This window comes from Camelus bactrianus, chromosome 10, assembly GCF_048773025.1.
Source record: "Camelus bactrianus isolate YW-2024 breed Bactrian camel chromosome 10, ASM4877302v1, whole genome shotgun sequence".
NCBI classification, from domain to species: Eukaryota; Metazoa; Chordata; class Mammalia; order Artiodactyla; family Camelidae; genus Camelus; species Camelus bactrianus.
The window spans coordinates 44439417-44466554 of NC_133548.1; the positions used below are offsets into that span (position 1 = coordinate 44439417).

Sequence of the window (27138 nt, forward strand, 5' to 3'; positions counted from 1 at the left end):
TTTCATCAGTCTCTCAGCGCTTTACCCCAAGAGCTAAATCTTTGGTCTTCCTTTTATAACTAGACTCTCTCTGTCTCTCTTAAGGAATTACCAGTCCCCATCATATTAAGTACCACTTACACATCGATGACTCCTAATACATATGTCTCACCACATCTCTCACCAAATGTCAAACACCTGCCTACTCACCATCTCCACTTGGATATCTTCAAGACATCTCAAGCTTAACATGCTCAAAACTGGATTCTAAATATCCTCTCACTCATACCCTTCTTTTACCCACAGCTTTCCTCTTTGCCATTAAAGGAAAATCCATTGTCTCAATCCCCTGGGCCAAAAAAATACTCTAAAGCAACCATATTTCTTCTCACCACTCATTCATTGCTAAATACTGAAGAATCTACTGTAAAAATATATCCTAACTCCAACCATTTACCAACATTCCACTGCAGGCACTGAGGTTCAATAGCCTCCAAACAGATCACCATAACCACATCCAACATAGCAGTCAGAAAGCTTTTTTAAAATGTAACCTAGATCATTTCAATCCTTTGTTCAAATCCCTGAAGTAGCTCCATTTTCATTCAGTGTGAAAGTCAAAGTCACCACAAGAGTCATCAAGGTGTTATACAATGTGATGTGATATGATGTGATATGGCCCTTAGTTGCCATTCTGGTCTATTTCTGTTCCCCTTGGTCACTCACTCCAGCCATTCTCAAAAGATGACTGAGTCCTCAGGATTAAGGTCCCTGCAGCATTGTGGCAAATATATACTGTAATGGTTCCTAAAAGTACCTACCAGTATTTATAAAGATAAATATACACTGGGGAAAGTGGAGTACCCAGACATTTTCAGAATTATTGCACACGAGGTCTGTGTTGACACTGACATCTAGAGAAACAAAGTATCATTATTCATAATTGGGGGCTAGGTAATAACTGGGGTCCTGGCTAAAGTCAAGCTTACAGTCAGTCCACTGGGCCCACAGATCCACAGAGTGGTCTGTCCCCAGTCCCCGAGTGTGTAATTAAGGAATGACAAAATTGGCAGTGGGACTAACCCTTCCATGGGGTCCTTGTCTTATGATGTAAGTGTTATAATAATGAGAAAGGTAGGCAGAAGCCTTCAAAATTCCCCTACACCCTGGCAAGTTAATACATCTTTGTAAAAAATCACAACACAGGTGAACGCAAGATTATTACCACCATTAAAGACCTAAAGCAGTGGTTGCCCCTATCATATTTCCATTTAATTTGCCAGTCTGGCTCCTGCAGTAACAGATGGATCCTAAAACATTCCTGTAAACTGCTGCAAGCTCAACCAGTAGTAGCCCCTACTGTAGGTTCTGTACTGGCCAAGGTAATACTGCTAGAGCTAAGGCCTAAGGTACATAGTATTTGCCATCGATTTGGCAAATGTATTTTTTTTCTCTTTCACTGATAAGGCACTTTTAGAAACACTATATTCATTAAAGGCACAAATATATTTATTTATAGTTTTGTCCCAGGGCTCTATTAACTCTCCCACTTTCTGCTATAAGATAATGGTAAGGAAAGGGGACAATCCCACAGAATATCACTTTGATCATTTATAGGATGACATCCTGTCAATTGACCAGGAAAAGTAAGAAGTGCTGAGAGAGTTCATGGCCTTGTTAAGACATGTGTCCAGAGGGTGAGAGATAAACCCTACAAAGATTTAGGGATTTGCCATAACAAAAGATTTTTAAGTGGTCAAATTATACCGTTCAAAGTAAAAGACAAATAACTGCATCTTGCATTCCCTACAATGAAAAATAAAGCACAGCACCTGGTGGGCCACTACTCATTCTGAAAGCAACATATTCCACACCTAGGAATACTTCTCTGGCCCATGTATCAGGTAACAAGGAAGTCTGCCGTCTCCGAATGGGGTCAGAGGGGGAAGGATTCTCCAACAGGTTCAGGCTGTGATACAAGCTGACCAACTGCTGAGCCATATGACCCAGCAGGCCCTATGCAGCTGGAGTTGTCAATTTTGATAAACAATTCACTGTGGAGTTCATGGCAGAGATAAGCAAATCATGGTTTCTGGGCTGAGCTGGTATGCCACTATTTTTGGAAAAAACATTTTATAAAAATACAGCCATGTTCATTCATGTGAATGTTGTCTATAGATGCTTTCACACTACAAAAGCAGAGTTGAGTAGTTCAAACAAAGAACATATGGTTGACAAAGTCTTGAAAATTCACTATGGCTCATTATAGGAAAAGTTTTTTGTTTTTTTTTTTTTATGCTTGGTTAATGGTAAGTCCCAGCAAGAGAATCATAATGCAGGGGTTTGGGAATAAGGCCATGCCATGTGCAACAGAGAATTATATGCCTTTTGAATAGCAGCTTCTGGTCTGCCACTGATTCCTGGTAGTCATGAAATGTTTGACCATGAGGCACAGGGTGAACATGTGAATGAAACTGCCCATTATGAGCTGGGTTATGTTGGATCCACCAAGGCATGCTGTTGCAAAGGCCCAGCAGTAATCCATTCAAAAATGGAAATGGTATATCCAAGGTCAAACCTGTTCAGGTATAGGAAACAGTATTACTCATGAGCAGGTAGCCCCAACCCACATGTCACCTACCATGGTTGCACCAGGAACCCTCTCCCAGCTCAATTTATAGCTTTATGGAGGGAGATGACATACAAACAGCTAAAGGAAGAAGAAAAAGCTAAGCTTGATTTTTGAACAGGTCAGCTTGATATTGGGTACAACCAGAGAATGGATGGTAGCTGCAATGAAGCTACATTCATAAATAGCCTTGAAAAGCAGTAGAGAGGGGAAAATCTTCCCAAATGGAAAAACTACAAATGTTGCTCCTAGTCATTGGCTTTGTATGCAGAGAGTAGTAGCGTGAGGTGAGAATATGTGCAGATTCCTAGGCAATCGCCAATAACCTTGCTGGCCAAAAAGCAATAAACTAAAAGATCAGAAATAAGGAGGCTTTGGGTAGAATATGTGGAGGGACAGATGGCAGTGGGCACAAAGTGTGAACATCTTTATATCACACATACCCATCAGAAAGCACCCACCACTGAAGAGATCCTAAACAATCAGATTGGAAAAATGACTTGACCAGTTCATGTTAACTGTTCTTCCTCATCAGCCTCCCAAGAACTGGCATGACAGGCATATATATGAAATGGTCACAATAGATATGTAGGCTATGCATGGACCCAATAACAGGAACTTCCACTTACCAAGGTTAATCTACCTACTGCTCCCTCTGCATGTCCAATCTCCAACAACAGACACCTATGCTGGTCCATCAATATGGCACAATTCCTCAAGGAAGTCAAATGGACACTTGTTGGCAAGTTAATTTCATTTTAATCCATCCATCTTGCAACGTCCAACACTTCATCCATATGGGGATTGATACCTATCCTAGGTATGGGTTTGCCTTTTCTGCTTGCAGAGCCTTGATCAGCACTAGTATCTAGAGGCTTACAGAATGCCTGATCCACAGGTATGGTATCCTGACAGCTGAGGGTAAGGGAAACCTAGAATTTATAGTGAAGAAGGAAGAAATTGCCTTAGGTTATATCCCAAGGACCAATGGAAGCAATGTAGGCTATAATTCACCTCTAACTTTCGTCTTCTAAATTTCCCTTCAGAAATAGAGGCCCACAGACATCAAGAAGGAATTGCCCTCCAAACATGTTTGGAAAAGTAAATCTACATGGCATAAGAAATAGACTGTGCTGGCCTTATGGAGATCCACCACTTAGATCTTATTGAAGAAAACCTTCTGTGAACAGAGTTGACTGACAGCCTCCACCTGCCACTTGATTGGATCTACCAGGATGCTCACACTGAGGCTACACCTTCCCCAGGCTGCCCTCAATGACTGAGGCATGTGAAGGCACAGTCTAGCCCATTATGGAGTTCCTTCAACTAGCAACCATTCCTCAGGATTCCCTGTATGTCTGGCCAAAATTTTCTTTAAACTCACAGAGGTCTAAGACTCTTTTTATCCCATCCTTCCTTCCCTTTCTACCTTCTCAGGTGTCAGATAGGCATGGTGGTCTGAAGGATTTCCTTGCCTATTGCTTTCTCCTCCTATATCACGTGCATTTCCTCCAATACGTCTCTTACATGTCTACTTCCATCTTGGTATCTGCTTCCTGAATGACCAAATTGACATGCAGCCCCTTACATTTTCATTCACTTAAATTATTTTAGAGATTTTTCATTACCAGCATATATGTGCTGTTTCGTTTTATTCACTGGTTTCACTGATATACAATATTTATTTAACCAGATGCTGATGGTTCTTAGGGTTATCTCCTAATTTGACTATTACAAAAATAAAAATTCTGGAATGATAAATATATCTAAAGAACAGTTTTCATTTAAGCAGAATTATCATATGGTAAGTAAATTTTAATTTTGTTAGATACTGGAGTATCTAACTCATTTTGTCTTTGTTTTCACACCCTCATGAATCCCTTTGAATCATCAAATTTTGTAAAAAATAGTATTTCACATTTGAAAATGTGCTGTTATTTAATTGTTAGCAATTTTAGGATCTTTTCACTTATTTACAAGCTATTTATACTTCTTATTCTTTCTGCAGTCTGTTGTGGTCATTTCCTTATTTTTCTATTGAGTTGTTAGGTTTTTTTGAATATTTATCTGTAAGACTTTTCATATGTTAAATGAATTAGTACTCTATCTCACAAAGGAGCTGCAAATATTTATTTTACAGTTGACACCTTTCTATTGACTTCATATAAAACATTTCTTCATTTACAGAAATGAGTTTTATGTAGTCACATGTACAGATCTTTTCCTTTCTGGTATGTGGTTGTTTCTTGCTTAAAATGGCATTCTCTATATCAGTAATAATAACAGCACTACCAAGAATAATAATAATAAATTTCATTTTCTTCTAGTATATTTATCAGTTTTTTTACTTTTATTAAATTGTATCCTTCTGCAAATTATTTTGGTAGAATAAGTAAGGTAGAGCGTCATATTATTTTCTTACAGCCATGTAGTTTTTGAATAACCTATTTTGCCACTGATTTTAAATAACATTTTAATCATAGGCAAAGTCAGTATGACTCCCTTACTTTTAACTCTTCCTGTTAATAAACTAGCACCAATTCTTTTTAAATATAAAGTTTCTTCTTTGTGAATATCTTGCAAGAATAGTACAAGCTCATATCTTCTATTTTGTAATTTTCTTGACTACTCAGACATGTATTTTCCTGAATATATCAGCTTGACCAATTCCAAACATAAACTTCATATACGTATTGAGATTGACTTGAATGTATACTTAAATTTAAGAACAAATTTAAGAACAATATATTTCTTTCCAGTAATAAGTCTTCCTCAGAAGAATGCATCTTCTCATTTATTCAAGTCTTTATACATCAGGCAAAGGCTTTAGAGATTTCTTCAGATCAACAGTATACATTTGTTGTTAAATCCAGCCCAATTTGTTATCTTTTTGTAGTTGCCATTGCATATGAAATCATCTTTTCTTTTATATTAGCTGACCACATATTGTTCACATGTATAAAAAAATCGCTGATAACTGTTATCAATATCAATCATTGATACTGATAAAAAACTTTTAAAGCACTGATTTTTTTTGGATATTAACCTTATAACAAAATAATGGAATAATTTTACTTATTCACTGTTTCTCAATTGATTACCTTGGTTTTTCAGGTTTGATACTTTATCATTTGCAAAGAAGCAGGCATCCACTTTCTCAATTTGTATAACTCATTTTTTTCTACTCATATCTCAAGAATTTACATAGACATAACAATATTAAGCAAAGTGGATTTAGTGTCACAGTAAAGTGGTATCTGTTTTCATAGCTTTAGTGAAAATACTTTAGGTTTTACACCACTAAATATGACATGAGAAATGTATCTTTACCATACTATAAAAGTACCTACTTATCTCTACTCTATTAAGAATTTTAGTCATAAATGGATATATACTTTTATTAAATGCACTTCCTATATCCTTGCTGAAGACAATATTAATATTTCTTAATAGGAAACAAGCCATACTTGGCACTTGTGTATTTTATTTTGTAATGTTTCTGAATTCTATTTGCTAACTGAAATTAGAAAGGTGCCCTAGTTATTTATAAGTGAGATTAACATGCACATTTATTTTTAATATTTTGTCAGTTGTAGTAGGAGCAGTAGTAATAATAATAGTAACAGCAAAAATAATGATAACAAATATCTCTTATGCACTTAACTCTGTACCAAACATCCAAAGAATGTTAGATGTATTAATTCACTTATGCCTTATAGTAACAGTATAAGCAGTGCTATTATTCTTTTTTTAATAGTAAGAAACTGATGCACAGGGAGGTTAAATAACTCATTTAATATCGTACTACTAGTAAATGATGAGGCCAGAATTTGAATCCAGGTGGCCTGATTCCAAAACCCTCACTTTTAAACACAATAGCATTTATAAAAATAATTCAGAGGGTTTTCTTCTGTCTATAAGCTTGGGAATTGTTCTTCTATCATTGGCATTATTTTTCTTTGAAGTGTCATAGAATTCCCTTTTTAACCATCTGGGCCTGATTCATTTATCTCATTCCACTCCATTTGTAAGGAAAGGCAGAAAGACCGGAGGCAATGGTTGGACAACTTTCTCAATTACTTTCATGACAATTATCACACGTAAGTTATAATTCCTTTAATGTATATGGCTCAAACATTATGCATTTCAAACAAAATTTTCCATGGACTAAAAAGGTTGAGAAATTTCTAGGCAATGTAAAATATATGGCCTATAATTGACAGCAATATATATAAATATATGTGAAACCTAATACAAATATATGTAGAGATAGAGATAGATTATACAGATAGATATAGATAGAGACATGTGAAACAGTATATGTGAAAGAGGAAGTTTGTTTAAGAGAATTTTTCCAACAATATCCTGAAAAATCCCTAAGATCAGAGACAGCTGGATCAGGGAACTGGCATGCTCATGCTGTGCTCAGGGTAGAAATTAAAGAGCTACAGAAAAACTGGACCAGTACAAGTGATCAGAGCTGCAGCATTTGATTCTGGGATAATGCCACAAAAAAAATTCTCTCACTAAAGAGAGTGAGATAGTTGTATGTAAAATTCCAAGAGGCAGCATCAGAGACTGAAACAGAAAAAGACTGATTCTCTCAAATAACCTCCAGCCTTCACAAAGGCTACTGAGTCCTCATACAGAGAATCTAAGTAGCTGGGTAACCAGGAGAGAAGCCCATCTGATGAGTATACTTGTCTTCTCATAATTAGCCTCTGCATTTGTTCTCAGGAAAATTGTAATTTTCACATTCACTGGGGAAATACATTCCATCTACCAGTACAGGACAGTCCAGCTGAAAATCACCAAAAAAGCTGAAGAGGCAGGTGATGTAGCATCACGGCAGCAAAACACACTCCTTTTGTCTCCTCTCTTCAATCTACAACAGTAAAATATCCATAAACACACTCCTTTTGTCTCCTCTCTTCAATCTACAACAGTAAAATATCCATAACTCTACAAGGTTTCCTTTGACCAACACTCCAGGATACCAAAGACATCCACACATCTGTTCATCAAAAGGTAGGTGGACTGGAACACATACAGGAGGTAGACCAGGTTAACAGTGAAAGTGGTGCCTGCAATCCTGGATCTTCGACTACAGCAACTGAGCCCATAGCCCCAGACAATGCAGTAGCAGAAGTGGAGCAGCACACATGACTCCAGCCTCCCAACCATGATGGTGCCCACAGCCACAGGGAACTGGCAATAGCGTCAACAGAGCCTGAGACCTTGCTTCTCCAGCAGTGGAAGCGCCCAGGACTCTGGCTCCTCCACCTGCAGTGCTGGCACCCACAAATTTGACAACTTGAACATGGCAGAGGTACCCACAACCCAAGCTTCCCCTCCCCCACCTATTCTTACTATGACAGAGTCCTTGAACATGATGACTCCAGACAAACCAGAAGTACCTGCCAGCAGTGTCTCCCAGGTGGCAATCTCAGTGACAATAGCAACACTAGCAGCAGCAAGTCATCAGCAACCACAGAGGCACAAGCAACAACAATGAGGTACAGGACAAAACCTCTGGAAGAGGTGGAGGGTGAAAAGTGTGAATGTTCCCATGTAGCTGAGGTAAGAAAAACCAGAAAGGTATTCACTACTTCAAATGCACCAGCACAGAAATAACTTATCAAGCACCGTGAAAAACCACAGTAACACAGAATCACAAAAATAACATAATTCTCCAGAAAACAAACTTAAAGACACAAGACAATGTAATCTAACTGATAGAGGACTCAAAATAGCTGTCATGAAGAAACTCAGTGAGGTATAAGAAAACTCAGAAAGGCAACTCAGTGATCTCAGGAATAAAATTAATGAGCAGAAGGAATAATTTACCAAAGGGATTAAAACTCTACAAAGCAGCCAAACAGAAGTTCTGGAACTGAAGCCTTCAATAAATGAGACAAAGAACACATTAGAAAGTGTTAGAAATAGAACAGACCATATTGAAGAGAGAATTAAGCAAGCTCAAAGACAGAAATCTAGAAATGATACAGGTAGAAGAGGAAATAGAACTAAAAATTTTTAAATGAAGAAAATTTTTGAGAACTATAACTTTATTAGTAAGGGCAACATAATGATAGTGATATCCCACAGTAGAAGAGGAGAAAGAAAAAAAGATTGTATTTAAGGAAATAATAACTGAGAAGTTCTCAAATCTGGGGAAGAAACTGGGTTATGAGTCCATGAAGCTAAGAGAACATTTAATTATCTCAGTGCAAAAAGGCCTTCTCCAAGACATAGTATAGTAAAACTGTCAAAAGTCAATGACAAAGAGAGAATTTTTAAGTCAGCCTAGGAATAAACAACTAACACAGAGCAACCAGAAAACAAGAGATAAAATGGCAGTACTAAGTTCTCATTCATCAACAATACACCTTAAATGTAAATGGACTTCATTCACCAATCAAAAGACACAGAGTAGCCGGATGGACGAAAAAACCAAGACCCAACAATATGCTGCTTCCAGAAGACTCACTTCAGCTTTACAGATAAACATAGATTCAAAGTGAAGGGGTGGAGGATGATACTCCAAGCAAATGGCAACTAAAAGAAAGTGCGTGTAGCCATACAAAATACAATTTAAGCCAAAAACAAATATGGACATTATTTAATGATAAAAGGGACAAGTCATCAAGAATATATAACAGTTATTAGGATATTTGCATCTAACATAGGAGCACCAAAACACATAAAGCAATTATAACAGAACTAAAGGCAGAAATTGACAGCATCACAGCAATTTTAGGGGGCTTTAAAACCCCACTTACATCAATAGATAAATCACCCAGATAGAAAGTCAACAAGAAAACAGCAGCCATAGTGAAATATTAGACTAGATGGATTTAATAGATTTACAAGGACTATTCTACATGGAGGCAACAAAATACACATTCTTCTCAAATGCACACTGAACATTCTAAAAGATGAACCATATGCTGGAATACAAAACAAGTCTCAATAAGCTTAAGACTAAAATCATATCATCCATCTTTCTGACCACAATGGTATGAAACTAGAAATCAACTACAAGAAAAAAGCTAGAAACTCACAAGTATGTGGAGACCAAACAACTATCGGGTCAATGAAATAATCAAAGGAGAAATCAAAAACTACCTGAAGACAAGTTAAAATGAAAATATAGTATATCAAAATCTATGCAATGCAGCAAAAGAGTACTAAGAAAGAAGTTTTAAAGCAAGACAGGCCTACCTCGAGAAATAAGAAAAATCTCAAACAATCTAATCTTATACACCTAAAGGAACCAGAAAAATAAGAACATTGCCCAGTCAGTATAGGGAAGGATAAAGATCAGAGAAGAAATAAACAAAATAGAAAAGAAAAAGACAGTAGAAAAAAAATCAATGAAACTAAGAGCTGGTTCTTTGAAAAGATAAACCAAACTGACAAACCTTTAGTTGGACTCACTAAGAAAAAAAAGAGAAAAGGTTCAGAAAAATAAAATTAGAATCAAAAGAGGAGATATTAGAACAGATACCATAGAAAAACAAAGGATTATAAGAGAATACAATGAACAGATAATGCCAAGAAACTGGATAACCTAGAAGAAATGAAAAAATTCTTAGAATTGTACAACCTTGAAAGACTGAATAATGAAAGGTGAACACACTGTTGTGTATAAAGAAGTCAGAATACAATATTATACACATGAAATTATATAATGTTATTTATATAATGTTATAAACCAATGTTACTTCAATTATATACATACATGTATGTATGTATGTGTGTGTGTGTGTATATATATATATATCCACAGCCCATAAATCCAGCTCTAAAAATATATACTCAGGAATAAATTAGCAATTAGACATGGGCATAAAGATGTTCAAAACAGCATTACTTATAAAGCAAAAATTAGGAACAGAATATATGGCCAATAGTAAAGAAATCATCAATTATGATATATTAACTCAATGCAAATACACAGGCAGACATGAAAAACTGCATTTTCAAAGAATGCTTAATAATGTGAGACAATGCAATGACAGAATGATAAAATGGCAGAGACAAAAAGCAGTTGAAGAAAACAGAAAGAGAAACTAAGCTGAACAAAATACTATCCCCAAGGAAACAGTTAATGCTGAAAAAGACAATATAGTAAAATAAATGTGGTATTCCCACAGAAATTTGAGAGATTATCCAAAAACAAGATGCTTCCATAAAGAATCATCTTTAATATGCTCCTACTCTCACCATTTATGTCTAATCCACCACCATGATCAGTCAACTTTACACAAATATCTTTCAGATCTACTAATATCTTTCCATTACCAACATCCTGGTACAAACTATCATCATCTGTCTCCTGGACGAGTAATTAAAGTTCCTCATTCATTCTTGCCAATCCAACCCTAATGTGCTAAGGATACAGAGATGAGCAAAAGCAGGCATAATTTCCACCATCATGGAGTTTATAATCTTGTTAGACAAACAGAAATGATTCAATTACATAAGAAAGAAGCAACTAACACTGTGTAGGAAAACTATAGAATGCTATGAGAGTGCTGACTTCCCAAAGGTCTCTGAAGAAAGACCAAACCTTTAACATGGTTGATGAAGCCCACAATGGAGTGGATCCTGCTTATCTTTCCAGCTTCATATTCCACCACCCTTCCATTTATACACCATTATGGAAGCACACAGGCCCCCTTTTTTTCCCATTTGCTTTAGTGCCCTGTGCTCTCTCATTCGCCATGGGACCTGTGTGCACACCATTTATTCTGTTTATAATACTCCTCTCCACACTTCTGTCCTTTCTAGTTAGCCTGACAGATTTCAGATTAAGCCACTTCTCCAAGGACCTGTTCTGACCTCCCAGAATTAAGTCAGCACCCTCACCCATTTGAACACTCTGATAGCATTCTATGGCTTGCTTACATGTTCTCCAATGAAATTACATTAGAAATCAACAAGAGAAAGAAATGTGAGGAAAAGAGACACTTGAGTGGCATAAGAAAACCAGAAAGAGGTGGTAGGGAATAGTGATGACATATTGTAAGCCAAAAGGAAGAGATTGGTTCAAGTAGTAGGGACTAGTCAACCATGTCAAATCCTACTGAGAGAATAAGGTAATGCTGAACACTTTCCACTGGATTAGCAACATAGAAGATTTTGTTGACCTTGGTCATTGTTGTCTCATTGGAGCTATGGTGGAATTCGTCAGATTAAGTTAGGTTGAAGAGTGAATGGAAGGTAAGTAAACGGAGATAGCAAGAGTACACAATTCTTTTGATCAATTTGCTGTGAAGGGAAAGAAACTGAGTAGGCAGCGGGAGAATATGGGATGTAACAGGTCAATTGTGTTATTTTAACTTTTTCTATCTTTATTTATTTTTGCCTGTTTGACTCTGTTTCCAAAAGATATGTTAAAGTGCCATTATGAATTTTGGTTATTTTTTCCCTACCTGTATATCTTAAGTAATTTTTTTGCTTTATTGCTATTAGCTCTTCTTGTTAGATTTTATCTTTTATTAATTTTAGTTTTCCCCTGAAATAGTACATCTTTTACCACTTGATTGTACTCAGTCAACTTTCTTGTCAGCATTGATAAGATTGATCACATTTTGACAGTCCTATTTAACAGGCAGCTTTTTTTTTTTAGATGAGTAAAAATAAAACATTTTATTTCAATGTGGAAACAATAGAAACATTTGGAAATACTAGACTAATTTAATCAGCAAAATATTTATGATATTTGTCAAATATAGCATTAAGATAGATGCCCTGGGTTTTTCTAATATTGTACAACTAATATTTATCAGTGGCCTACTATGTGCTAAACACTATGCTAGGTGTGCATGACTTGAAGAGATGTAGAGATGAATAAAATACTGTCTCTCTTCAAAGAACGCAGTGTAGCAGAAACAGATTAAAGTAGAATGTGGTAATCCCTTTCCTTTTCATGTATGCAGATACATTTCAGCCTAGAGGAAAAAGTGTGTTAGAATAGGATTTTAGAAGAAGTCAGTTTAAGCAGACTCTTGAAGAACAAATCAGGAAGACTAAAGAGAAAGAGACATTCTGAGCTAGAGTGATAAACCAACCCTGTTTGCCTGGCAAGGTTGGGTTGCAGGGGGTGGGGGAAACTTTCAGGGCTAAAACCAGGTAAATTCTAGACACACTAGGACAATTGGTCACACTGTTCTAAGCAGAAGGAACAACCTGGTTGAAAGGCAAAAGAAGATGTAGATATTTGGAGACCTAAAAAATTCCAAAGTATACATAAAGGAGACAAGCATAAATGAAAACTGAGGAAGCTAATCACTCTAAGGGTCATTTTGTGCTGTACAAAAGAGTCTGGAGTACAATTTTAAATCAATGGAGAACTACTGATGAGTTTTGCTCAAAGGAGTGAAATGTTCTGATTTGCCTTTGGAAAGATCATTCTGACTTTCCTGTGAAAGATAAATTAGAAATCTAAGACCAAAACTTGTGGTTGCCAAGGGGGCGGGGGGTGGGAAGGGATAGAATGGGATTTCAAAATTGCAGAATAGATAAACAAATTATACTGTATAGCACAGGGAAATATATACAAGATCTTAGGGTATCTCAGAGAAAAAAATGTGACAATGAATATATATACATATGTTCACGTATAACTGAAAAATTGTGCTCTACACTGGAATTTGACACTACATTGTAAAATGATTATAAATCAATAAAAATATTATAAATAAATAAATAAAATATTACTTTAAATCCTAAAAAAAAAAAAAAAGAAATCTAAGACAAGAGGAAAGTGACCTGATTAGGAAGCTGCTATATTAATTCATGGGGGGGAAAAAAAAGACAAACAGAAATATGGCAGCCTTAACAAGGATATAGAGGGAAAGATAAATTCAAGAAATATGTAGGCAGTCAAAACAATGGGATTCAAACACATATATGAAGGATCAATAATGACTCCCATCTGCTTTAATAAGCTCAGCAGGTGGAAGTTTCATTCATCAAGAATGGAAACACAAAAGAAAGAACAGACTTCGAGGTGGAGATGCTTGGAAAGGTGAAGATCATGAATTCTGTTTGATTTGTTGACTGTAGGACCCCCACAGAGGATATTAATCAAAGCAGCAGCAGGTATTTTCAATATAATTCTGATGCCCACGACTGAGCTTTAGGACAGAGACAAATAGAACCTCCAGGTTAGAGTGGTGTCAAGGGATGAAGGGATGAAGAGTTTCAAGAAGGAAGTGACTGATCAGTTTTGATGGCTGCAGAGAGATCAAAATAATAAGTTTGAAGTGTGTCCAAAGATCTTGGTGATTTGGAGTAAACTAGAGATCTTTTCCAGACCAGGACTAGTGTGGAGACGGTGACTAAAACTTTATGATAGTGAGTAAAAATGTCAAATATAAGTGGCTTTTTTATGGGTTTTTTGTTTGTTTGTTTCTTTTCATTCCTTTCCTAATTTGCTGAATGAATCAAACTTTATCTCTTTGTTTCTTATGACATAAATTATCCACCTTTATTTCTACCCTAGAAATGGTTTGCCTTTTTTATGACAAATATAACTGGCTTACTGAATGAGTTGGAATCAGTAGGGTACAAGCAAACAGCAATTTTATTCTTCTCAGGACTGTCTCCTTCAGTCTGTTCTATAAACCCAGTTCTTAACAACCCTGGATGAAATATCAGGTAAGTCTCATAGTTTCCTCAGTGAATCTTAGCCTATAAAAAATTTAATAACCATCTAATGAAATCTCATATTCAATTGAAAGCCCATCTCCTGCCAATGCCAGGCCTGCATCAGTCTGCCAATGGAGAAAGGTAGAGAGGTTAGCTTCTTCACTACGTTCCCACCCTGTTCCTTTACTCTTCTTTCATTACTGTGTTGTCCCTTGCTCCTCCAGGGTTGAAAGTGGGAAGATATAGAAATGGCTAATAAGCATACAAAAAGATGCTCAATGTCATTAGTCATTTGAGAGATGCACATGAAAACCACAGTGAGATATCACTTCACACACACCAGAATGGCTACAATCAAAAAGACAGATAATGTTAAGTGTTGATGACATTGTGGAGAAATTAGAACCTCCATACACTGATGATGGGAATGTGAAGTGGGACACATTTCCACTTTGGAAAACAGTTTGTCAACTTCCCAAAATGTTAAATGAAGAGCTACTATATGACCCAGCATTTCTACTCCTACATATATACCCAACAGAAATGAAACCTATGTCCACACAAAAACTTATACACAGCCATTCATACAAGCATTAATCACAATAGCCACAAAGTGGAAACAACCCAAATATTTATCAACTGATGAACGGAGAAATAAAATACAGTAGGATTCATACAATGGAATATTATTCAGAAATAAAAAAAAATGAAGTACTGATACACACTATGACGTCACAGATAAAACATTGCACTAAGTGAAAAAGGTCACACACAGAGATGATATATTATATGATACTATTTATGTGAAATGTCCAGGAGAGGCAAATCTATAGAGACAGAAAGTAGAATAGTGGTTGCCTAGGGTTGGGAGGCAGAGGTGAGGGGAAGGCAGGAGTTAATGCTAATGAGTACAAGGTTTGTTTTAAAGGTGACAAAATGATCTAAAAATAGAGTATGGTGATGATTACATAACTCTAAATATATTAAACATGACTAAACTATGCACTTTAAATAGGTAAACTTTGTGGTATGTAAATTATATCTCAATAAATCTATTTAAAGGAAAACTGATTCATAATAGGCCAACAAAATGTAACATGCCCCAAAATATAGAAACTGTAGACATTATCTAAAGTTGAGAACAAATGCCCCCAAACCATTAACAATTTGGACATTTTAAATATCATTTTCTATAAAGTAGAAATCAAAACTGAAATCACAGACTACTTATAAATGATTGACAACTGAAACATTTTACAGGGAATAACAAAATATACAAGTTAGAGGGGAAGGATCACTCAAAGGACATTTTGTTCCTGTAGGTATATAAAATAAAAGACAAAATAAATTAATAAAGACAAAATGTTCAAATAAGAAAAAATATATAATATACTTATTAAAAATGTAGAGTAAATAAATACTACAAAACTATATAATTGAAAAGAACTAAACACACACAGAAAAAGTCTTTTGGCAAGTCTGAACAACATATAAGGGAAAGACATAGATATTAGGAAGGAGAAATAGGATATAATACTGTCTGAATCTTTCTGAAATACATATATTTCAAGAAAATATAAATTATGAAACATGGATTATAATCGGTTTAAAATATTAATGAGAACAATAATAGAGAAAAGAACAAAAAGGAAGTCAAAGATCACCTCACAAAAAAGCAGTAGCCTTAAGTAGTTTTTAAAGAAACTTCTATCAGACCTACCAAGAACAGATAACCTCTTCACTGGTTTTAAGTATGGGAGCAGAAAAAAGAATGGAAGCCTCCAAATCATTCCATAAGCCTGAACTGATAACAAGCTGGAACAAGGACATTTTGCATACAATATCACATACACACACACACACACAAAATCTCTCTTTATAAATACAGAAAATTTTTCTTTAAAAAAAATTGACAAGCAAAATATAACAGAATTTCAGAACAAGAATAGAGGGTACTTTCATACAAATTCCTATGGTAAAAGATCAAAAAAAGAAAATCCATACAATTATCATGGTAAAGATGGTGGTAAAGAAATTTATCAGATTAATTCTGATGGTCATCTCAAATTCTGCACTGTTGACATCTGGGGCCAGATAATTTGTTGTAAGGGACTGTCCTATGCCTTATAGGATGTTTAGCAGAATCCTTGGACTTTTTCCATTAGATGCTAGTAGCATACCCTGTAGTCATAAAATCCAAAGATTAGCCCAGACATTGCCAATGTCTCTGAGATATTTGGACAGTCATGGCTGAGGAACACAATGCAGTGAGATCCTGAAGTGTTTTGATTAGGAGAGAAAAAGAGACTCAGATTTTGATGAAATTTTTTTTAAGTTCTATATTTTTAAAATAACAATTATTCCTTTAAAAAAAATACCAAAATGTGGAAAAATATAAAAAAGAAAATTAAAAACACACAAAATCCCACCACTCAGATTAACTTCTGTGAACATTTTTATGATCATCTTTCCTGGCATACAGACACAGTTAAATTGCATACATGGTAATGTGTAGTATATGTTTTCTCCTATAATCTTCTTTTCCACTCAAAACCTACTATGGACGTCTTTTGAGATCAACAATATTGGTCTATTTAAATAATTAAGTTTAATGCCGGCACAACAGCCCTCTTATGTAACTCACTAGGTCTCTACTGGTAGAAAACTAGGTTTCAAAATGTTCACTACTTATACATAGCATTGCAATTAAAATCTTTGAACAACCTGAGATTGAGTGACATTCTTTCACCTTCAACATTTCTGTGTATCTAGAATTTTGCCAGGACCCAAAGCCTTATAAAAGTGAATTAGACATAGATCTCGTCCCAAAGACATACACAAACTAGTAGAGAAACATGAGCACAGGACAAAATAAAATGCGTTTAGTGGCATAGAAATGCAAAGTGGAAATGTGAGCAAAAGATGAACAAAATATAACTGACTGGGGGTTAGGGATGGCTTCACAGTCACAGGTCTAGAAAGAGTCAGTATAAAAGTGAGTCTTGGCTCCTTTTTCTTCGTAATAACCATTTGTTTTAAATGCCTATTTCTCAATTCCCCCTGCTCCCTGTGCGCAGGCCATGGATAGCTTTTTCATCTTTATATACTCTGTATTTAGCACAGTGTCTCGTACCTACTGAATGGGGATATTTATTAGAAACTTTCCTGCCTGCAGAGCACTGTCCTAAAGAAAGAGAAGACAGAATCACATAGAAGTCAGTGTGCTATGGCTGCAAGTTTAAATTCCCTCCCAACTTTCCAAACTCAGAGACAGACCAGGAAACGGTGATGGGAAAGAGAGAGGAGAGGAAGAGAGAAAGGTAAGTTGCTATGTACTTCTCTGATCTCTCTTTCTTCTCCAAAAAAGCTTATTCAGGAAGAAATCTGAATGGCTTCATCAATTCAGATGATGTAGAGAAGTATTTTAATTCTCCTTATGTTAGTCTATAATTAATATCCCTCCCAAATCCCCATCCACTGATTAGCAGGAGAAAAAAAAATGAGCTAAAGTTTCAATCTACTTTAAACGTAATACAATCTGACAATTTAAATATACTTTTAGAAAGCATTTGGTTCTATTGGATAAAATAATGCTTAATCACTCAGAAAGCCTCTGTTTCCCCTGAGTCTCCCCAAAGTAGGGTGGAAAGAGTGTGCTCCCAAACTCCTGGCATTGAGAAGGGACTCTAGCTTCATGCTGGTTCTTCCTGATGTGGCGGCTGCCACCTGCTGGTCTCTGGAGCACTCACGCCTGTGCACCTAATCACTGATAATGCTGCAGGATACCACTGCTAAATTGCCTAGTTAACATGGGGTCTAGATTTTTGGCAGGGTCAATGTTCCTGAATTGCTGACACTGTGCCAAGGATCCAGCTGCCTGCAGAACCCGAGTTTATTGCCACATCCTCCACTCTAAAAGTTGGCCCAGCAGTCCACACCATGTGATGGTTCAGTCAACTCACTCTGCTAGGGTAGGCCTAAGGCAGCCCACTAGGTTTCAATTGAGCATCCACAGCACACAAAACCTCAGGGCATCTTTGTTATGCTTAACCCCAGCACTTCTCTCTACTTTACCATAATGTGCTACATTTCTGTGGCTGAATCTTAAAGCTGACACATGGCAAATTCCTTATGGGATATCAGAGACCAATATTACCTCCATCTTATTTCTTTCCACATTTCTTTTATAAAAAAAAATTTTAATCTCCCTCTTTACAAATAGATGTCTCTCATGGAATAAAAAGCCCCAATCATGCCATCTTCATCTGCATCCTCATCTCCAATATTGTTGTGTCTGATGACTACAAAACCTGTACTCGTTTTACTTCACCCCCAGACCTTTAGCCTGGAAAGTTTAAGGAGGTTTGGAGATCAGAGGGAAACTGGGGAAAAAAAAAAAAAAAACAAAACCTGTTTGATCAGAGCACATCATGCTGGCTTTGAATTCTCAGAGACATCCTTATTTATTTCTAAAATCTCATCATCATACTTAAGAATCACATCTTTTAAGCTTGACCATTCATTCAGCACACACTTACAAAGCAGCTATTATTTGCAAAGTACTCTGACAGGTACAATGTATAACCCATTGTTAGTTTCATACAGCTGCTGTAACAAATTGCCACAGACTTGGTGTCTTAAAACAACAGATTAATTATCTTACAGTTCTGGAGGTGTAGAGTCCAATATTGGGTCTTATGGATCTAAACATAAATTATTGGCAGAGCCACATTTCTTTTGGAGGCTCTAAGGGAAAGTCCATTTTCTTGCCTTTTCCAGTTTCTAGGGGCTGCCCTCCTTTTTAGGTTCATAACCCTCTTCCATCCTCAAAGCCAGCAGTGGTTAGTCAAGTTATTCTCATACTACATCATGCTACCTCTGACCCTCATGCTCCCCTCTTATGACTCTTCTGATTACATTGGGCCTAACTGGATAATCCAGTATAACATCCTCATCTCAAGATCTTTAATTTAATCCTATCTGCAAAGTTTTTTTATTTATTTGTTTGTTTTGCCATGTAAGGCAACAGAGTCACAAGTTCTGAGGATGAGATCACAAATATATATTTAAGGGTGAAGGGTGTCTTTATTCATCAATACCATACTCAACCAGACAGCCAGAAAGAAAGAATTCTTGGTGAATCAGAAGGCTATAAAAGATGTGGCTAGTTATTTTTCACTTTTTAAAAATGGAAAATAACCATTATACTACAAAAAAATACAGATTGCACATATGCAGCTCACTGAGTTTTCACAAAACAAACACACCAGGGTAACCACTACAGAGGACAAGTTATAGAACATCACCAACCTCCCAGAATCCCTCACCACCACAACATGCCCTCTTCTAATTACTGTAACTCTCTACTCCAGAGGTTCAACACCGTAGATTAGTTCTGTTTTTGAACAGGCAAACTGAATGATTCAGTTTGTTGCTTGTGTCTGGCTTCCTTCACTCAATACTGTTCATGAGATTCATCTCTGTTACTAAATGAAGCTGTGGCTAGTTCGTTTTCCTTATTGTATAATATTCCATTGTATGACTATATTTCAATTTATTTATTCACTGTACAACTGAAAGACATTTGGGTTTTTCCAGCTTGGTCATATTTTAAATACTGCTGTAATAAGCATGCTTGTACATGTGTTTTGTTGCTTTTATACATATATTTCCATTAGCTTTTTTTACCAGGAGAATTTCTGGGTTATAATATATCTATATATCTATGTATCTCTTCAATTTCAATAGAGAATACCAGCTAATTTTTTAAGTGGCAGTATCAGTTTAGACCCTTACTAGCAATATATGACAGTTCCAGTTGCTTCTCATATTCACCAACTTTTACAATTAATAGTCTTTTTATTTTAGCCATTCTGGAGTATGTAGTATTGTCTCAATATTGTTTGCACTTCCCTGATGACTAAGAACATCATGTATCTTTTCATGTTTTATGACTACTTGGATATTCTCTTTTACAAAGTACCTGCTCAAGCCTTTCATCCATATGTATTTTGTGTTGACTTTTTTTTTACATTCTTTTTTAAAGTTATTTTTACATAGACGTATAACCAGTTTACAATGTTGTGCCAATTACTGGTGTATAGACTAATGTTTCAGTCATACATATACTCCTTTTCATATACTTTTTTTTAAACTGTTTATTATGCAAAATGTTAACTTTTATAAAAAGTTTAATATACATTGCGTGGTTACAGAAAGTTACCTTCCTGCAAAAAAGGTACAAAAGCTAAATACTCTATTATAGAGTTCATAATCAGGGCAACAGAGCCTTTCTCCAAGGAGACCAGAAGACCAGCTCTACCGCTGCCTTGGCAGAGTTTGGAGAGCAGCCACCCTCCTCAACACACACACCTCCATATTCTGAAAGACAGTCTTTAAAACTTGAGGGGGGGGTGGGGGGGGGGCTGGGGGAGGTTGCCCAGCTGGTGCCCAGAGCTAGCTCTGGCTCTTTAGGCCACCCAAGTTCACAGTCCTTCGCTCCCGGGCGCAAGTCCAGCCTCGAGGCAGGGGTTTGGGGAAGTCAAGTGGGCAGGGCGAGGTTGGGGCCCATCCATGCCCTCGGGCTTCCGGTCGCAGAGGGTCCCGGGGTCCCAGGCGGAACGGGCGCCAGCACCTGTGTTCTGGAGGCGCCAGGACGGCCAGGTCAGTGGCAGAAGCTCCTTTGGTCGCTGGAGATCACAAGTTCCGGAGCGAGGTCGGCTGTCTGGATGGGAAGATGCGGGCCGTCTGGGGGTCCAGGAGCCGGCTCCGCCAGGACCACCTGCAGGTCGAGGATGTAGTCGATGACGCGCTGCAGGATTTCCACCTGGCTAAGCTGAGTGCCTCGCGGGACCCCCGGTACCAGTTCGCGCAGAAGCGAGTAGCAGTGGTTCATGTCGTCCAGCAGGCTCAGCGGCTCCTCGGCTCCCGGGCCCTTGCCGCGGCCCCGCGCGATGGCCAGGCTGCGTTCCGACAGGCAGCACACCGCCTCATAGCAGCCGCGGACCGGACTTAGCGCCTTCATGTTGAAGAATGAGGTTGGAAATGCGGAAAGGAAGAGTTAAGGTAAGGAACCCCTTGAGCAGCTTGCAATCTCCTTTTCATATACTTTTTCATTATATATTACTACAAGATATTAAATACAGTTACCTGTGCTACACAGCAAAAACTTGTTTCAAACTCTCAATTTATCCCTTCCCATGCCCTTTCCACTGGATAACCATAAGTTTGTTTTCTATGTCTGTGACTCTGTTTCTGTTTTGTAAATAAATTCACTTGTGTCTTTTTTTCAGATTCCACATATAAGCAATCTCATACGGTATTTTTTCTTTGTCTTTCTGGCTTATTTCATTCAGAATGACAATCTCCAGGTCCATCCACATTGTTGCAAATGACATTATTTCATTCTTTTTTTATCACTGAGTAGTATTCCACTGTAGAAATATGCCACAACTTCTTTATCCAGGAATCTGTTGATGGACATTTAGGTCGTTTCCCTGTCTTGACTATTGTAAATAGTGTTTCTATGAACATTAGGGTGCATGTATCTCTCCAAATTAGACTTCCCTCCCAATATATGCCCAGGAGTGGCACTGCTGGATCATATGGTAAGTCTGTTTTCAGCTTTTTGAGGAATCTCCACACTGTTTTCCATAATGGCTGCACCAAACTACATTCTCACCAACAGGGTAGGAGGGTTCCCTTTTCTCCACACCCTCCCTTTCTCCACACATTTATCATTGTGGACCTTTGAATGATGTCCATTCTGACTGCTATGTGGTGACAACTTAATGTAGTTTTGATTTGCATTTCTCTGATAATTAGTGATATTGAGAATTTTTTCATGTACCTATTGGCCATTTGTATATCTTCACTGGAGAATTGTTTGTTTAGGTCTTCTGCCCGTTTTTGGATTGGATTGTTGCTTTTTTAATTATTCAGTTGTATGAGCTGTTTATATATTTTGGAAATTAAACCTTTGTCAGTCTCACCATCTACAAATACTTTCTCCCATTCCACAGACTGTCTTTTTGTTTTGCTTATAGTCTCCTTTGTCCTGCAAAAGCTTCTAAGTGTAATTAGGTCCCATTTGTTTATTTTTGCTTTTATTTCTATTGCCTGGGTACACTGTCCTAGGAGAACATTGCTAAGATTTATGTCAGATTTATGTTCTTCTAGTAGGTTTATAGTGTCTTGTCTTATATTTAAGTCTTTAAGCCATTTTGAGTTTATTTCTGCATAGGGTATGAGGGAGTGTTCTGACTTCATTGATTTACATGCAGCTGTCCAGTTTTCCCAACACCACTTGCTGAAGAGAGTGTCTTTTCTCCAATGTATATTCTTGCCTCCTTTGTCAAAGATTAATTGACCATAAGTCTCTGGGTTTATTTCTGGGCTCCCTATTCAGTTCCATTGATCCATATGTCTGTTTTTGTGCCAATACCACTCTGTTTTGATTACTATAGCTCTGTAGTACTGTCTGAAGTCTGAGAAGGTTGTTCCTCCAGCTTCATTCATTTTCTTTAGTATTGCTTTGACAATTCTGGGTCTTTTGTGATTCCATATAAATTTGAGGATTATTTGTTCTAGTTCTCTGAAAAATGTCCTGGGTAATTTGATAGGGATCACATTAAATCTGTAGATTGCTTTGGGTAGTATGGCCATTTTAACAATATTAATTCTTCCAATCCAAGAGCATGGAATATCTTTACATTTCTTTAAATCAACTTTAATTTCCCTAATCAATGTTTTGTAGTTATCCACATACAAGTCTTTCATTCACCTCCAGGGTCAGATTTATTCCTAGGTATTTTATTACTTTGGGTGCCATTTTAAAAGGGATTGTTTCTTCACTTTCCTTTTCTGATATTTCATTGTTAGTGTAAAGAAATGCAACTGATTTCTATATGTTAATCTTGTATCTTGCTACTTTGCCAGGTACTTTTATCAAGTCTAGTAGTTTTTGTGAGGAGTCTTTAGGGTTTTCTATATATAGGATCATATCATCCACATATAATGACAATTTTACCTCTTCCCACCCAGTTTGGATCCTTTTATTTCTTTTATTCATCTGATTGCTATGGCTAGGACTCCCAATAGGACTCCCAATGTTCAATAGAAGTGGTGAGAGTGAGCATCCTTGCCTTGCTCCAGATTTTAGCAGGAAGGCTTTCAAATTTTCACCATTGAGTATTATGTTGACTGTGGGTTTGTCATAAATAACTGTTATTACATTGAGGTATGTTTCCTCTATACCCACTTTGGTAAGAGTTTTGATCATAAATGGGTGTTGAATTTTATCAAATGTTTTTTCTGCATCTATTGATGTGATCATGTGATTTTTGTCCTTTCTTTTGCTGATATGGCATATCACATTGATTGATTTGCATATGCTGAACCATCCTTGTGTCCTTGGGGTAAAGTCAAATTGATCATAGTGTATGACATTTTTTTATGTGTTGCTGGATTCTATTTGCAAATATTTTGTTCAGGACTTTTGCATCTATGTTCATCAAGGATACTGGCCTGTAATTTTCCTTTTTTGGAGGTGTCTTTGCCTGGTTTTGGTATCAGGGTGATGGTGGCTTCACAGAATGAGTCTGGGAGTATTCCCTCCTCTTCAGTCTTTTAGAAGAGTTTGAGAAGGAGATCAGTGTGAGTTTTTCTTTGTATGTTTGGTAGACTTCACCAGTGAAGCCATCTGGTCCTGGACTTTGGTTTGCAGGGAGTTTCTTTATTGCAGATTTTATTTCACTTCTAGTGATTGGTCTTTTCAAATTATCTAATTCTTCTTGATTCAGTCTTGGTGGACTGTATGTTCTAGACTCTTGACCATTTCTTCTAGGTTGTCCAATTTGTTGACTGTTGTTCAGAGTGTCCTCTTATGGTTTTTTGTATTTCAGTAGTGATGGTTGTAATTTTTCCATTTTCATTTCTATTTTGTTTATTTGTGTCCTCTCTCTTTTCATCCTGGTGAGCCTGGCCACAGGTTTGTCAATTTTGTTTACTCTTTCAAAAAACCAGCTCTTGGTTTAAATGATTTTTTTTCCAGTGTTTCCCTTTATTTATTTCTTCCCTGATCTTTATCATTTATTTCCTTCTGCTAACCTTAGGTTGGTGCAGGGATTTTTAGTTTGTGTATTCCTAGATGAATAATGCCCACTGTTAAAATGAGATGAGGTTCAGAAGAGATTAACAGAAAAAGAAAAGAAGGTATTCAGCCACTCAGAAGTGAAGACCTTAAAAGACTGTACTGATTATTGCTGTATAAGACATGACTTACAGGAGAACTGAAACCATATCCAAGGAAAGTAATCTTTTAAATAGATGGTAGGAATGAAAAATATGACCACAAAATTCATTGAAAGCAACAATAAGTAAAACACTTCAGCAAAGTAAAAAATGAAATGTAAGTACAGTAGTCAAATCTTGATCAAAAGCTAATGAAAGAACTTTATAATGAAAGAACTTTAAGCTTTTTCTTATTACTGATATTAATGAAAATCCTGAGAGAGCACATGTTGTAAAAGATTATTTCCCAGCATAATTTTTCTAAATATTAAATATTCAATTTCTAAAAGAGATTTAAACAGCATTTTTCCCTCTGGGATTAATATACCATAATAAGATTTATGATGGGTAAAATAAATGGATTTCTTTTTCAAAATGGGAGAATGGTCAGAAGATCAAGATGGCAGAGTAGGAAGACCCTTAAGTCATCTCTTCCCACAGACAAACAGAAGTTACAACTATTTACAGAGGAATGATTTGTGACAATGACCTAAATATTAGCAGAAAGATTTTCCACAACTAAAGAAATAAAGGAGCCACAATAAGACAGGTAGGTAAGGCAGAGACATGGTATAGCCAGGACCCACACTCCCAGGTCATCAATCCACAAATGGGAGAGAAATCATAACTATAGAGGTCATCCCCAAGGAGTGAGGGGTCTGAGCCACACATCAAGCCACCCAGCCTGGGGTTCCTGCACTGCGAAGACAAACCCCCAGAAAGTCAAGCTGTAAAAACCAGCAGGGATGTGGGAAAGACAGATGGCTATAGAAAAACAGAGACTCTGTTCTTAAAGAATATGTGCAAAATTTCACATGTTCCAAGTTCTAGCATAGAGGCAGTAGTTTAAAAGGTGCTTATGTAAGACACACTTGATTTTGCAGAGCTTCCCAGAAAGGCAGGAGGCAGTTGGGATGCCTCTGGAGACTGAGGTGCTGGTGGCAGCAATTTGGGGGATCTTTTTCTACTGCATTGACATCAGTGCTGGCAAGTTCCACTTTGGAATCCTCCCTCTAGCCTATTAGCACTATCCAGAGCACCAGCAGGCAACAGCAGCCATGCAGGGAGTCAGGCAGGCCCACTAATGAAGCCGTTAAACAAAATGAAAATAAGCAACATTCCCAATAAAGAGTTCAAAATAATGATCATAAAGATGCTCAACAATCTGAAGAAAAGAACAGATCAACACAGTGAGAATGTCAACAAAAGTTAGGGGGGGAAGGAAACAATGAGAAGAAAAGAACACAAAACTAAAATAAAAATACACTAAAGGGAATCAAAGGTAGATCAGATGATACAAAAGAATGGACCAGCAATCTGGAAGACACAGTAGTGGAAATCAGTGAAGCTGAACAGGAAAAAGGAAAAAAATGTTTAATAAAGATACTTTAAGAGACCTCTAGGACAACATCAAACATACTAATATTTGCATTATAGGGGTCAAAGAAGGATAATAAAGAGAAAGAAGTAGAGAACATAACTGAAAAAAATAATAGCTGAAAACTTCCATATCCTGAGAAGAAAATAGACATCCAGGTCCAGGAAGCACAGAGAATCCCAAACAAGATTAACCCAAAGAAGCCCACACCAAGACACATTACAATAAAAATAGCAAAAATTATACGTAGAGAGAGACTCTTAAAAGCAAGAGAAAATCAACTAGTTACACAAAAAATAACTCCCATTAGACTGTCAGCTGACTTTCAGCAGAAACTCTGCAGGCCAGGAGAGAGTGGCATGATCTATTCAAAGTGGTGAAAGGAAAAAAACCTACAACTAAGAATACTCTACCCAGCTATTGGTACGAAAACAGACAAATGGATCAATGGAACAGAATAGATAGCCCAGAAATGAACCCACAAACTTTTGGTCAATTAATCTTTGACAAAGGAGGCAAGAACGTACAATGGAATAAAGACAGTCTCTTCAGCAAATGGTGTTGGGAAAACTGGACAGTAGCATGTAGATCAATGAAGCTAGAATACTCCCTGACACCATACACAAAAGTAAACTCAAAATGGATTAAAGCCTTAAACATAAGACAAAACACAATAAAACTCCTAGAAGAAAATATAGGCAAAACATTATCTCACATACATTTGAGCAGTATTCTCCTAGGGCAGTCTATCCAAGAAATAGAAATAAAAGCAAAAATAAACAAATGGGACCTAATTAAACTTAATGATAAATGGATCAATAGAACAAGAAGATGTAACACTTGTAAATATATATGCACCCAACACAGGAGTCTCTAAATACATAAGGCAAATTTTAACTGACATAAAGGGGAAAATGACAGTAATACAATAATAGTAGGGGACTTTAAAACTCCACTTAAATCAATGGATAGATCATCCAGGTAAAAAGTCAATAAGGAAACATAGGCCTTAAACAACACATTATATAAGATTGTCTTAAGAAGTATATAAAGAACACTCCATTCAAATATAGCAGAATACACATTTTTTTCAAGTGCCCAAGAAACATTCTTGAGGATAGATCACATGCTATGCCACAAAAGAAATCTCATCAAATTTAAGAAAACTGAAATTATATCAAACATCTTTTTCCAGCCATAA

At 36.7% G+C, this 27138-nt stretch overlaps 1 protein-coding gene and 1 long non-coding RNA gene across 2 annotated transcripts in view; both read right to left on the bottom strand.

Annotated features, from left to right (window-relative positions):
• LOC123619606 (uncharacterized) overlaps window positions 1-27138 on the bottom strand; it is a 100240-nt gene that overhangs the window by 60159 nt on the left and 12943 nt on the right. The gene's annotated exons all lie outside the window — the stretch shown is intronic.
• Window positions 20676-24617, bottom strand: LOC105076685 (DNA-binding protein inhibitor ID-3). The gene has a single exon (XM_074372472.1). It carries the CDS (start codon window positions 21291-21293, stop codon window positions 20934-20936), a length of 360 nt encoding a protein of 119 aa, XP_074228573.1. The 5' UTR covers window positions 21294-24617; the 3' UTR covers window positions 20676-20933.